This window comes from Microtus pennsylvanicus, chromosome 1, assembly GCF_037038515.1.
Source record: "Microtus pennsylvanicus isolate mMicPen1 chromosome 1, mMicPen1.hap1, whole genome shotgun sequence".
NCBI classification, from domain to species: domain Eukaryota; kingdom Metazoa; phylum Chordata; class Mammalia; order Rodentia; family Cricetidae; genus Microtus; species Microtus pennsylvanicus.
In genome coordinates this window covers 97,996,496-98,010,268 of record NC_134579.1, presented here as the reverse complement: position 1 = coordinate 98,010,268, position 13,773 = coordinate 97,996,496, and the positions used below count along the sequence as shown (strand labels likewise).

General features: G+C 47.1%; 1 protein-coding gene across 1 annotated transcript; it reads left to right on the top strand.

Moving 5' to 3' along the window:
* The first annotated feature begins 2,690 nt into the window (after positions 1-2,690).
* Positions 2,691-12,924, top strand: LOC142849450 (paired immunoglobulin-like type 2 receptor beta-2). The gene is made up of 4 exons (XM_075971641.1): positions 2,691-2,739; positions 3,048-3,449; positions 10,379-10,565; positions 12,912-12,924. The coding sequence occupies exons 1-4, from the start codon at positions 2,691-2,693 to the stop codon at positions 12,922-12,924; spliced, it is 651 nt and encodes a 216-aa protein (XP_075827756.1).
* The last annotated feature ends 849 nt before the right edge of the window (positions 12,925-13,773 follow it).

Here is a 13,773-nt window from a genome sequence, read left to right as displayed (position 1 = left end):
ATTCAAGGAATAGGAGAGTGGATAGTGTGACAGATGGATGGACAGACGGACAGTTTTCATCTATGAGTTGTCTGCTGGGGTGGGGCAAATCTGCCCTTCAATGTGTTATTTGAAGGAAGTTTCTGAAATTGGATGGTTCAGGCAGAAGTAGGAAGGGTTGAGTCTATTCTCTGCCATCACTGTCATGGGAAAACACAGCTGGGTATAAAATCAGGGTCTGAATGCTGGGGACACGATCAGGAACTGGAGTCTGAGAGTCACAGAGGCTGGCCTGGGGAGGCCGTGTTTACTCAGGATGAGGACTGGGTAGACATGTGGGGCACATCAGCTATGGGTGTCTCCCTGCATGACGTGTCTGTATCTGTATTCAGCTGCACATGTGTGCATGTGTGTGCTCACCTATGTGGAGACCAACGGACACACTCAGGCATTACTTACTCGGGACACATTCACCTTGGATTTCTTTGTTTGTTTGCTTGGTTGGTTTTTATGAGACAAAATCTATATAGCCATTGCTGGCCTGTAACTCTATATATAGACCAGGACAGCCTCAAACTTACTGAGATCCATTCGTATTTGCCTTTGACTCTGCCTCCCCAAAGCTGGAATTAAAGGCATGCACCATCATGCCTAGCCCACTTTATGTTTTAGCTTTGGGAGCAGGGCACACTTGTGCTACAGCCTGAGCAGCAGCCAGGTTCTAACACTGCAGTCTGACACTCCTCCCCATGGTCACGTGTATGTAAAAGCCCCATGTGTGCACTGAACAGCCCCCAGCTGCTCTTCCACAGAATGTGCCCCTTCCCTATGAAAGACTCATGGCTTCAGGGCCCAGTCACTGCTATTGGGGGAAATGCAGTTGTCACTGTAGGAGACTGATTACAGCCTGCTGTACAGAAATCATCCCACAGCAGGGTCCCTATGGGAAACAACTGAGTACAGGAATTGAAATTAGAACAGAGTCCATGATTTGGGATTGAGTGGCCAGCAGGTGGCAGCAGTGAGGCTGAGCACAGGGACAGCTGGGATCCTGAGGGACCAACCAGAGTCTGTTGTGTAAAATGCTGGAGACCAGCAGCTGACACAGGGCAAACTCATTAGGCCCAGTCCTTCCTTTAGAGACTTAGCAAGGGGTGAGGAAGGCAGAGAAAGCAGACATGACAGAGGCGGCTGCATAGCCACCTGCAGGGGAGCATAGAGAAGGTAGTCAATGCCAGGAAATCTAAGGAAATGGGAAGACACCTCTGCCAATCTCATTAAGAAAGAATGATGCCACTTCCTCTGATACAATCACATCTTCCTGCCCTTCAGGGAACTGGTGGCACCTTGTCATGGGAAAGGGTGGGATGACGTCCACAGAACCAGCCCTTTGGCCACCACATCCACTGCCCCCACATCTCACGACTTAACTATTCACAGACCAGCTGTGTCCACTCTCAGAGATGTCCCAGGCGATGTCATGACTGACACATTGCTGCTCTGAGCCCTTTTTGCCCACTCCATTCAAAGAAGGTTCTAGAACAGCCACATCTAGAAGGAATCTCTGAAGTGCTCTGTGGGAACAGCCTCCCGGGAGCCCAGCGGCAGATCCGTGGCCTTGAGGGGAGTTCAGAGGCTGCACCGAGCAGGAAGTCAGTGTGGGGAGTGAGACTAGGAGAAGTCAGTTGGACTGAAGTCCAATAGCGTGCCGTGTGCCAGTCATGTGACATGAGCCAGGGCTTCTCTGACCCTTGATTTCCTCTTCTGAGTGTGTGTTAAGGGTAGCAGGAGGCAGGAAGACTCCTTCAGAAGCTGGAGTAGCTCTGGAGTCAGTGTCGAGGTGAGGGAGATGAATCTATAGCTTACCTGGAAGCACAGGGAAGTTACAGACTCGGCAGCAGCAAGTGCCAGGGCGAGAGTGTCCACTCGGCCTTAGTTTTCCAGGGCCGCTGTGAGGAGTCCCTGACAGGCAGTAAGAGTGCAAAGAGCAGACGATGATGGGGGCACCAAGCTAGGGCTGGGACTGAATGTGTTTCCTCATCACCTCCTTCTTCACTGTGTCTGGTGAGCAGAAAATGATCAGTCCCTTAACAGTGATTATTATACAGAGGGAGAGAAAGAGAGGAGAGAGAGAGAGAGAGAGAGAGAGAGAGAGAGAGAGAGAGAGAGGGAGGGAGGGAGGGAGGGAGGGAGGGAGGGAGGGAGGGAGGGAGAGAAAGAGAGAGAGAATCAACATGAGGGAGACATAAGAGACATAATGAGAAACAGACTGAGGGGAGGGCAGGAGTGGAGGAAATGGGAGCTGAGGAAACAGTGACTGCAGACTGCATAGGGAATGGGAAACACTGTATGAGAGAGGAGGTCAAGGTGGAAGAGAGGAGAGCCCGGCATGCAGAGGTCAAGGCTATTTCTTTCAGCAAAAACTGGGGGCTGAGCTCATGGGTGCAGTCATCTTCTCAGCGACCACAAGGGTGGATCTTCTGCAATGTGGGAAAGAAGAAGCCAGAATGATAAAGGAAGTTGGTGGCCACAAGGAGGTGGTGAAGGGGAGGTCCTGCCCCCCACTCAGTCCTCCACATGAGAAGACACAGGGGAAGTGGATCACTTTACCCTGATGCTCTACTGACTCCTGAGCACCCAGAGTTTTTCAACGGGGCCTCCTCCACTGTCTGAAGGCTCCTCTGTTCTCATTTCCTAGAGAAATTTCTGACATGGCTTGGGTCCTGCTTCTGCTGCTGCCAACAGCATGCCTGCAAGCTGGTGAGTGGTGGGAACCTCACTACTGGAGACTTAACCACAGGAGGGGCAGTGGAGCTGGGAAGATTGGGCTGTCCTGTGGACAGGTGACTGCTAGAGAAACCAGCCTGTCCTCTGAGCCACAAGAGAGAGCTCATCTTCAGAGTGGGTCCTGCTCAACGCTTCCTGTCTATCCTGTCCCCTACTGGACAGTGGGACATGGGGATAGTCCTTCCCTGAGTCCTCCTCCTGTCTGTGGTGAAGACTCGTGAAGCTCTGGGGTGTCCTTTCCATCCCTAAAGTCGTTTCAGATTCTTCCCCATCCTTCCCAGGGAACTCAGCAGGATCCAACAGAGGAAATACCTTTGGTGTCAACCAACCAGCACGCCTCTCTGGTGTCCAGGGCGGCTCCATCAAGATCCCCTTCTCCTTCTACTTCCCCTGGGAGTGGACAAAGGATCCACGGATGACATTTCTCTGGAGATGGCAGCGCTTTCATGGAAAATTTATCTACAACTCCTCCTCGGGTTTCATCCATGAGCATTTCAAGGACCGGCTCATCCTGAACTGGACACAGCCTCAGACATCCGGAGTCCTCAGAATCCTGGACTTGAAGGAGAAGGACCAGAACAAATACTTCTGCCGAGTTCATCTGAACACGAAACATGGCCTAGAGCAGTGGCAGTCAATTGGTGGGACCCGACTCAACGTCACCCCTAGGAAGCACATCCCAGGTCAGCCCTGTGTTCCTGGCTTTTTTATACCATAGATGTCACTGGAGATCTTACAAGTCTGATCCTTCCCAGATTCCTCTGGTGTGTTCTATCCACTCTCCAGAGCTCTACCTTTCTTTTCCCCATAATCACCTGCAAGACGTAGCATCTCTCTCAAAGCTGCCCCCTCATTGTGCCCTCCGATATCACCCCACTCCCGGGCCCCAGCTCTTCTCAGATGGCCCAGTCTCCTAGTCCTTTCTCCAAATTACACTACTACCCTGCCCACCCCACCCTCATTGCCAGAAATTCATGAGAATCTGATCTTTACAAAATGGAGCACCCTCACTTGGTGCTGTGCCAGGGTCTCCGTTAGATCTCAGTGGACATTATATCTCGTGCCTTCTGGCCCCCATGTATACCCATATTCCCCTGGGTCCCTGACCCAGTTTCATTTTCCCCTCCCTCAGTTCCCTCTTCTCCCTCACGTTTTCACCATGATCAGGTCTCCTGATTGCTTCACCTCCTCTGTGGCAGCTGTGATTTCAGCTTCCACTCAGAGTGCACTCAGGCCCAGCCTAGTTACCCTGTGGGTGTTACCATGGCCACCTGTCACCACTGCTTGGCACTCTCATGTCTCATGATCATTATACAGGGAGAGACATGGAGACCAGCAGAATTCCATCCCTGCCCCAGGTCATCCTGGTGACCAACAGACCCCGCAAGGACCCTTTACCTCCAAGCATCTCTCAACCAATAGACACATGACCTCTGCTGGAACTCACTCTATTTTTTGCCTACCTCTATCTTGATTTTTTGGAGCATATAAATACGATGTAAGCATATATGTATGTGTGTGCATGTGTGTCTTGTATGTTTGTGTGTGTGTGTACATATACCACATTTTTGTGCTTGGAAAGGCCAGAGTGCGGCACTGGGATTCCTCCTCTTGTAAGACAGACTTTATTCCCTTGAGGCAGGGTCTCTCACTGAACCTGGAGCTCACTGTTCTGGGCTAGGCTGAAGGGCTATGAAGCTGCATTGATCCTCTTGTCCCCATTTCCTATGGTGTTGGGGTTACAGGTGATCACATGGCCTGTCGTACAAAGAAAGTGTATGATACCCCAGGAAGGAACACCTAAGGTAAAAACCTGGAAGTAGGAACTGAAACAGAAGCCATGGAGGAGGGCTGCTTTCTGGGCTTGCTTAGCCTGCTTTGATTATAGCATCCAGGACTAACAGCCCAGACATGGCACCACCCACAGTGAGCTGTGCCTTCCCACATCAATCAAATCAAGAAAATGTCCTACAGACTTGCCTATGGGCAATCTGATGAAGGCATTTTCTTAGTTGATGTGCCCTTCCCAGATAACTACAGCTTTGTCAAATTGACACAATAACCAACCGGAGCACAGGGCAAGTACTTTCTGGACTGAGCCATCTCCTCAGCTGCTGAACTGCCTTTTCTTCTCTCGGGACTACACTTCCTTAGTGACTCTAACCTTATCCACGACAGTGGCCGATGAGACTCTTTCCCTCTCATTACTCAACCCTGACATTTCCCACAACTTTGTTTTTTGTTTTGTTATTTTGAGACGTTCTGGGAAAGAAGGTAGTATGTAAGTATAGATATATGTACATATACACACACGTTTGCCTACACTCCCTGTTAAGATTAGGGCAACAAAAGAAATTCTTTATATAAATTTTCTGGAACTGAATAGTAATGATGGCTGCTCTGGCTCTACAAAATGAGTGTGCTGTAAGCCACTGGACCGCATATTGCAGAGTTCAAATGATATATTGTACATTACATACATCTATTCCTGAGGCAGGGTCTTACTATGTAGCCCTAGCTGGCCGAGAACTTGCTATGTGGAATAGATGGGCCTTGAACTCACAGAGATCTGCCTGTCTCTGCCTCTTGGATGCTGGGATTAGAGGTGTGCTCTACCAGAGAGATAAGAACTGATTTTTTAAGTGGAGTGGTGCAAACCTGTGATCCCAGTGGAAGCTGGAGACGAAGAGATCAGGAGTCTAAGGTCATTAGCAACACAGCAAATTCAAGGCCAGTCTGGGCTACATGGACTCCATCTATAAATAAATGTTAAGAGCAGTGGCTTTGTGATTGTGAGGACTAAAGTTCAAATCCCATCACCCACGGAGGAAGCTGAGTGTCCCTGCATATTCTGTGACACCAAGGGGGTAAAGGCAGGAGGATTGCAGAGTTTGTTGGCTTTCAGTCTACCTGATACTTGAGCCCCCATTTCACAGAGAGATGCTGCCCCTGAGGAAGAGATGGAGAAGGTTGCAGGAGGACACAGAAGCCTCTTCTTCCTTCACATGAATGTTCAGGTGCACATCTCTATCCTGTGTGTGTGTGTGTGTGTGTGTGTGTGTGTGTGTGTGTGTGTTTGTGTGTGCGCTCATGTGCTCGTGTGTATAGGTACATGTATGTACACTCAGCAGACACACACACACACATAAAACAAACAGCAAAAATATTTTAGTAGTATTTGATTAAATATTTCATAAAATTTACAATGTATTTTCATATCTACATCAAAAAAAGCATCAACTTCTGCAATAGGTTCTTACCATCTACCTGTGGTGAGCTACCAAGAGCAATGGCAATAGTCTGTGTGGGATTGGTGGCTCTGAACCTCACTTACTGATAATGCACAGGGAGGCAAGGCATGCCTGGCACTGAGAATTTGTTCAATAACTCACGTCTAAGGAGCAGCCTTGTCCACCCTGGCAGGCTACTTCTGTTCTAACAAGGACTGTTACTAGAAAATGACTGTTTAGATCTGTGTGAATTATATATTGTTCTTTGTTAGGGATGACAAGAGCGTCTGAGGACATTCCTACCAGGAAGTAGAGTTGTTATTGCTCACCCAATTCTCAGCCTCAGCATCTGTTCCCTTCTTCCTGTGTGAGCTTCTAAGAGCTGTTCCCCATCCTACATCCCCCAAAGGAGATGAGATACCAGACAATGCAGTTCTATGATCTAGGTCTGGAGTTAGACTCACTGCTCTAAACCGAGAAGACAACCAGGCCTCTAAATTATGCTTCTGGGCTATGCTGTCTTCAGTTGTTGTGATCCTGGTGTTGTGGGTCTTTCTCTGGGCTACAGTTCATTATTTCTCCTGCTGCCCTTGAGAGTCCTGAACTAAATTTATCATTGAACCGAGGTGAAGGTGAGCATAGGAGGTAAGAATCTTTTATGTGGGGTAAAACCAGAGCAGCAGCTTGGGCAGGTGATGCTCTATGCCTGGACCCTAAGCCCTGACCGGATGCCTGCTGATAAAGATAATTGCAGGAAGGCAGATCTCTGCGTTTACCTAGGAGAGAGGAACAGGCCTGGCAGTGGGAAACTGTTCTGAACTAGGGAATTAACTCCCAAATATGTAACAGAAGGGAAGCCAGCTACAGTGAAAAATCTACAGCAAAGGACAGCCACTTATTCACAAAGCAAGAACGCAAAAGCCTTGCCTTTGGGTTTAGCCTTCAGTGAATCCCTTGGTTCTGATAAGTCTCTCCTGAAAGGATGACTGGGCAATTATTCTATGATGTCATGGCTTCCAGCACTCAGCTTGACCAGATTGGAGGAGAAACAAGGAGGTCCAGTGACAACCCCCAACTCCATATATGGGATTTGACACATCCTGACCTGAGGTTTAGGCCTCAATAGAAGACAAGACATAAGCACAGCTTAGCTTTCCCAGGTCCCGTGTGGCCCCGCCCACAGTGAGCCATCATCCTCTGTCTCCAGTCTCTCCTGCAAGGTGATCTGAGGAGCTGTCAGACTGTGTGAACTCTCTTTCTAGGAGATCAGTCCTTTACTGGCTGGCTCCAAGCTTTGCCTTTTCCTTTTCCCAGCTTGAGATTGCTTGGGTGTCTCCAGTTCCTTGGAGTCCATTGCTTCAGTGTCTGACAGCAAAGAGTGCTGTGAGGCATCTCTAGAATCTTCATTCCTACTGGGGAAGTTCATGCTGACTTCCTTTATCTCTTTCCAGCCCCCGGGACCCCCTCTCTAAGCCCCAACCCTGAAACTTCTGCATGAACCAAAAATACCCTCACAGCCACAGAAGGTCAGATGAGCAGAGAAAAACAGACCTTGCATCTGGGAATCAGATTTGGGGTGGGTGAGTTGAGTCCTTTTACATTAAGTGATATTAATGACCAGTGGTTGCTATCTCCTGCTAATTTAGTTTTCATTGTTGGTGATATTAATTTGTGCATTTTTTTCTTCTTCAGGATTTGCTGTAATGAGATCATCAATTGTCTGTGTTTTTGTTGGTGTAGCCATCTTCCTTGGTTTGGAGTTTTCCTTCTAGTATTTTGTGTAGGACTGGGTTTGTGGCTAGGTATTGGTGAAATCTAGATTTGTCATGGAATATCTTGTTTTCTCGTTTTATGGTGATTGACAGTTTTGCTGGGTGTAGTAATCTATGCTGGCATCTGTGGTCCCTTAATGTCTGCATAATGCTTGACCATGACCTTCTGGCTTTCATCATCTCCAATGAGAAATCAGGTGTAATTCTGATAGGTCTACTTTTATATGTTTCTGGCCTTTTTCCTTTGCAGCACTTAATATTCTTTCTTTACTCTGTATGTTTAGTGTTTTGATTATTATGTGGCGAGAGGACTTTATTTTTGGATCCAGTCTATTTGGTGTTATGTAAGCTTCTTGTATCTTCATAGTCATATCTTTCTGTAGGTAGGGAAGGTTTTCTTCTATGATTTTGTTAAATAAATTTCTGTGCCTTTGAGTTGAATTTCTTATCCTTCTTCTATACCTATTATTCTAAGATTTGGCTTTTTAATGGTGTCCCATATTTCCTAGATATTTTGGGTTAAGCTTTTCTTATATTGAATGCTTTATTTAACTGATGAGTCTATTTCCTTTATTGCATCTTCAGCCCTTGAGATCCTCTCTTCCATCTCTTGTATTCTGCTGTTCACGCTTGCATTTGTGGTTCCTGCTCTTTTTCTCATGATTTTTGGTTCTACAATTTCTTCAGCTTCTGTTTTCTTTATTGTTTCTATTTCAGTTTTCAAGTTCTGAATTGTTTCTTTTATATGTTTGATTTATTTTTTTGGGTTTCAAGTGATTTGCTGAATCTTCCAATTTTTTCTTTGTCTTTTCCTCAATTTCTTTAAGGGAATTTCTCATTTCATCTCTAAAAGTTTCAAACATTTTCTTGAAGTTATTTTTTAGGTCATCTTATTCTGGTTCATTCATTTCTGATTGTTCAGGTCTTGCTGTTGAGGGGTCTTTAGGTTTCACTGGTATTGTGTTCCTCTTTGGGTGTAGCATGTAATCTTACTTTTCTATTCATTTTTTCCTCTAATAGGTGTGGTTGGGGCTGTCTAAGATTCTGTTGAATAATCTTCTAGGTATCAGTGAATCCAAAGCTTAGATGGTCGTTCCTTGTGGTACAGTCAGTGTCACAGATCTAGTTACCCGTATGATTATTCAGTGTTCCTGGACATAGCTCAGCAGTCCTGTGCTTTACTCTGCTCCCTTGCAGTTTCCTGTCTCGGGCCTACTTTGGCCTAGGTTGCCTGCTTTGTCTAGTTTCTGTAAATCCTGGTCTGGATCCCCTCCTGCAGAAGTCCCTGGCTTGGAGTTGAACCTGTTCTGGTGAAGATCACTGGCTCTGGATCTGGTCACTGGCTCAATTCTGATCCACCAGTGTCCCGGGACTGGGTAGGCACCAGGAACTGGATTTACTTCTGGCTTCTTCTCCAGGTGGAGCTATTTGCTCTCTGTCCTAGGTAGCTGGTTCTGTCCCACTCTGGTTCTGATGGAGATGCTAACTCTGAGTCGCATTGCTGCTCAATACTGATCCACAATGTCTCAGGGCTGGGTTGGCTTCAGGGACTGCATTTGCTCCTGGCCCCTGTTCCCCAAGCATTGACAATTCTTCATATACATTCAGAGGCTAGAGGAAACACTCAGGAGCCATTTCCTTCGTTTCTCAGACAGGGTCACTCACTAGCTTCAAGTTTGCCAAATAGACTAGGCTGGTTAACCAGTGAGCCCCAGGGACATGCCCGTCTCAGCCTCCTTTTACTGGGACACAACTCAGTCAACTCTGTTTGGTGCGGAACTAAATATACATAAACAGGCTGACTTTAACTCACATAGATCTGCCTGCCTCAGTGATGGAGAAAGATCATTGGTTAATAAATAAAGAAACTGCTTGGCCTGATAGGTTAGAACATAGGTGGGTGGAGTAAACAGAACAGAATGCTGGGAGGAAGAGGAAGTGAGTTCAGATGCCATGCCTCCCCTCTCCAGGGCAGATGCGATGAAGCAAGCAGCCAGGTCAGACATGCTGAATCTTTCCCAGTAAGACTGGTGCTACACAGATTACTAAATATGGGTTAAGCAAGATAAGTCACCACCTCGTGGTGCTACATACATTAATAGAAATGGGCCAAGCAGTGTTTATATGAATACAGTTGTTGTGTTGTTATTTGGGGCATAAGCTAGCCAGGTGGCTGGGATCTGGGTGTCAGGAATGCAGCCCACAGCTCCTTCAACACCTCTGCCTCTAGGGCTAAGATTAAAGAGCATTCTCAGCTCTCCAGGCTCTTCAAATGGATTCTAGGGATGAATTCGGGGTCTAAGTTCCCAAAAACAACATGATACAGACTGAGACATCTGCTTGTTCCATGCACTTATGACCAAAACAACTGTATTTCTATAGCTTAATTATCTGTGACTAAATGTAAATCTGAGGACACACAGCCAGGACAGGTGGAGGTGTGCACTGAGCTTGCTCTCCTGGAGTCTCAGCCTTCAGCATGTGTTCCCCTCTGTGAACTTCTAACAGCTGCTCCCCATCCCACCTCCCACAGAGGAGACAAGATGTGACACTCACTCCATCCCTCCTCATCCAGGGAGGATCTGCTAACTCCTCATCTCTCCCCAACAGTCAGCACCACCACGAAGAGCCCCTCCATTGTCACCTCTGCAGTCACCACAGCTGGACTGGAAGCTACAGAGGGCCAGAAGAATCCTTCATTTGTGAACATAGGAGCCACGATTGGGGTGGTGGTGGCCACGGCTGTGCTCATAACCCCGGTCTGTGTGATGCTGATCTTCCTCTGGTGGAAGAAAAGGTGAGTGGTCCAGGACAGGCTCTCACCTGAGCTTACCTCTGCGTTTTCTCAGTTGTGGGACATGGAGATTGGTAAATGTATTAATCAGGGTTCTCTAGGGTCACAGAATTTATGGAATGGATATATGTATAAATATATAGTAAAATATATATATTTTTTGCTTGTTTTTTTGATTTTTCGAGACAGGGTTTCTCTGTGGCTTTGGAGCCTGTCCTGGAACTAGCTCTGTAGACCAGGCTGGTCTCTAACTCACAGAGATCCGCCTGCCTCTGCCTCCCGAGTGCTGGGATTAAAGGCGTGCGCCACCATCGCCCGGCTGAAATATATTTTTGAATATAATGAATATATGGGAATTTATTGAAATAGTTTATGGCTGCCATACAAAAATGACTAACTGTGAATGGAAAGACCAAGGACCTAGTAGCTTCTCAGTCCCATGAGGCTGGTGTCTCAGCTGCTCTGCTGGGATCTTGACTATGGAAATAAATGTGATGACGGAGGTGAAGGCAAGTAGGTGAAGGACACCCTTCCTGCTTCCCTTGTCCTTGCACCGGCTCCCAGCAGAAGGTGTGGCTTAGATGAAAGGTACCTTTCAGAATCATGGTCTGGCTCAAAGACATGCTGTCTTCCTCCCTAAAGATCCAGATCACAAGTGTGACCCTTCATTACTGGATTATAGTTCATTCCCGATTCAGTCCAGTTGACAAGAACAGCCAGCACAGGAAACGTGTGGGACAGGGTCCAGAGAACACGAGGACAGAAAAGAATTGAACTCAACCAGGACTGAATCTGCTCCTAATTCCTTAGAGTCCCAGCTGGAAATTAGAGGATCAAGTGCAGATGAACACAGCCTGCTCCTAAGGAATTCAAGGGACTTGCAGGAGCCCCGGGGCCTAACTGCTCATTTGGAAAGAGCTGTGGCTGCTAAACAAGGTCTGAGGTAGAGCAGCCCTCAGGGACAGCATCTCACAGGAAATGAGACCGTGAAGACAGAGAACTGCTTGAGGTGGGGATATGGTATCAACACAGAAATTAAACAACGGTGTGCAATAGACCACAGGTGAAAAGAACATGTCTGGGAGAACATTCACTAAGAGAGGTGAAAGATTTGTACTCTAAAAACTTCACACTGCTGAGAAAAATGAGAGAGCAGCCAGGAGACAGATCAGTTGGTGAAGTGTTTGCCCATAAACACAAAACCATGGGTACCATCCCAAGGGTTCACAGATAAAGTTGACTACGTTGGCAGATACTGGACATGAAGAGACGATAGGATCCATGAGGCTCACTCTGCTGCCATCTTGACCAATCAGTGAACCCCAATCAAGGGCAGACCTGTCCCCAAAACTATAGTGGACAGCTCCTGCAGGTTGATACCCAAGGTTGTCCTCTACCACCGACATGTGTGTGCATATGCAAATCTACACATACATATATGTACTGCACAAAATAAATTTATAAAAAGTAAGGACATTTGCATAATGGAAAATTTTATACAATAACTCTTTACAATATTAAACGATCTTACAAGTCAATGCTGTGTCTATTTAAGTAACAATTGCTCTTTTACAAATGTTTTGTCTTCTAGAAACAAACATGGGGATACAGTAGGGTACACAGTAATCCCAGCAATGGGAGTGCACGAGGGTGGAATTATGAGTTCAAGCTCATCTGAAGCTGCATAGAAAGTTGAAGGTCAATCTGGCTTCCACAAATCCTTGGACACACATAAAATAAAAGCAAAGTTTGGACTGGATTCAGAACAGACTTAAATCCATGATAAGTAAACTATAGGACAGGAACAGAGATGAACAGATCATAGAGTGTAATGGAAAGCCTAGAAATACAGACTTGAACATGCAGGCCCTGGTTTTCACAAGGGCTCAGCCCTGCAATAGTTAAAAAGTGGAGCTGAGAGGTGAAGAACAGAAGTCTAGGAGGCAGCAGATCTGACTGGGATTCAAACCCCGAGATTGAATCTGCAGGGAGCAGCAGCTGCACTCACAGGGAAGCCAGGGAGCCAGGTTCCAGGGAGACAAAAGGGAGGCCTGGTGAGTGCAGAGCAGGGAGAGCAGGGAGGGGACATGAGTTCAAGGCAGGGGAAGGAAGCAAAGGGAGAAGGACATGGAGAGACCATCGACGGGGAAAGTGTGTTTCTGAAGGTCGTGTTTGGCAGGACAGCTGAGGACTGGCTTCAGGTCCTGGGGACTCTCAGACCTGTCCCCGAATATTTGCTGCAGAACTGACTGCTGCCCTAGGCCCCTAATGTCTGAACACAAAGAACAGCTGAGAGGCAGACAGAGGATCAGCATGGCTGCCACACTGACACTGGTTCTTCTCCTACAGGCCAGCAGACTAAAGCAGAAACCCCAGCCAGGTGAGCGGCTGTCATCCCAGGGAGCAGGTGAAGGGGTGCTTTAGAAAGTTTGTTATGAGAGCATGCAAGGGATCTAGAGAGGTGATCTGAGTTAGAAACCCTTGAGCATGGGCAGGAGGGCCTGAATTGACTGGGAGCACCCACACTGTAAACCAGGGGAGTGACAGAAATATGTTATCCCAGTTCTGGACAAGCAAGTAACAGAGTTGTGAGGCTGTCTGTCCAGCTAGTCTAGCGTAATTCCTGTGTTCTAGGCAAATAAGAGACCATGTCATAAAAAATAATGTGGATTCTTCAAGAGAATAAATCATGGTCATGGAATTTTCTAAGTTTATTTTAAATGAAAGATTTGAAAATTACTTATTAATGGATAAAAGAAAAGTGGGGAGCAGAGAGATGGCTCCGTGGGAGAAGGTGTCTGCAGCCAAGCCCAATGACCTGCGTTCATTTGGGGGACCTAAAGGGGACAAGTAGAAGGCTGACTACAGAAAACTGTCCTCTCCTTCTTAGGCACAGCACTGTCTGTTAGTCCCCAGCTAACAGAAATCCAGCGGCCAGCCATCACTCACCAGGGTGGTGAATTTCCATCGAAGTAGGGATTGGTGGCCACACATCCTGCATCTCAACCTCTTCCCTCACCAAGCCCTGGTAACAGAGAGCAGGGCTGAAGGCTGTGCTTGAAACATCCCATTCATGGACAGGTACAGAAGAGAACCCCACGTCTGCCATGTACGCTCTGATTTCCTTTCCTCGGAACCCTGTCAATCTGTCTGTCCCTGGTCCTGAGATCCCAACTCTGCTGTTACCTCTCTGTCCATGAAGTTAATAACA

Coding starts and splice junctions, on each gene's coding strand:
- LOC142849450 (XM_075971641.1), top strand. CDS start 2,691: ATGGCTTGGGTCCTGCTTCTGCTGCTGCCAACAGCATGCCTGCAAGCT. Junction 2,740..3,047: donor AACAGCATGCCTGCAAGCTG/GTGAGTGGTGGG, acceptor CATCCTTCCCAG/GGAACTCAGCAGGATCCAAC. Junction 3,450..10,378: donor CCCTAGGAAGCACATCCCAG/GTCAGCCCTGTG, acceptor TCTCCCCAACAG/TCAGCACCACCACGAAGAGC.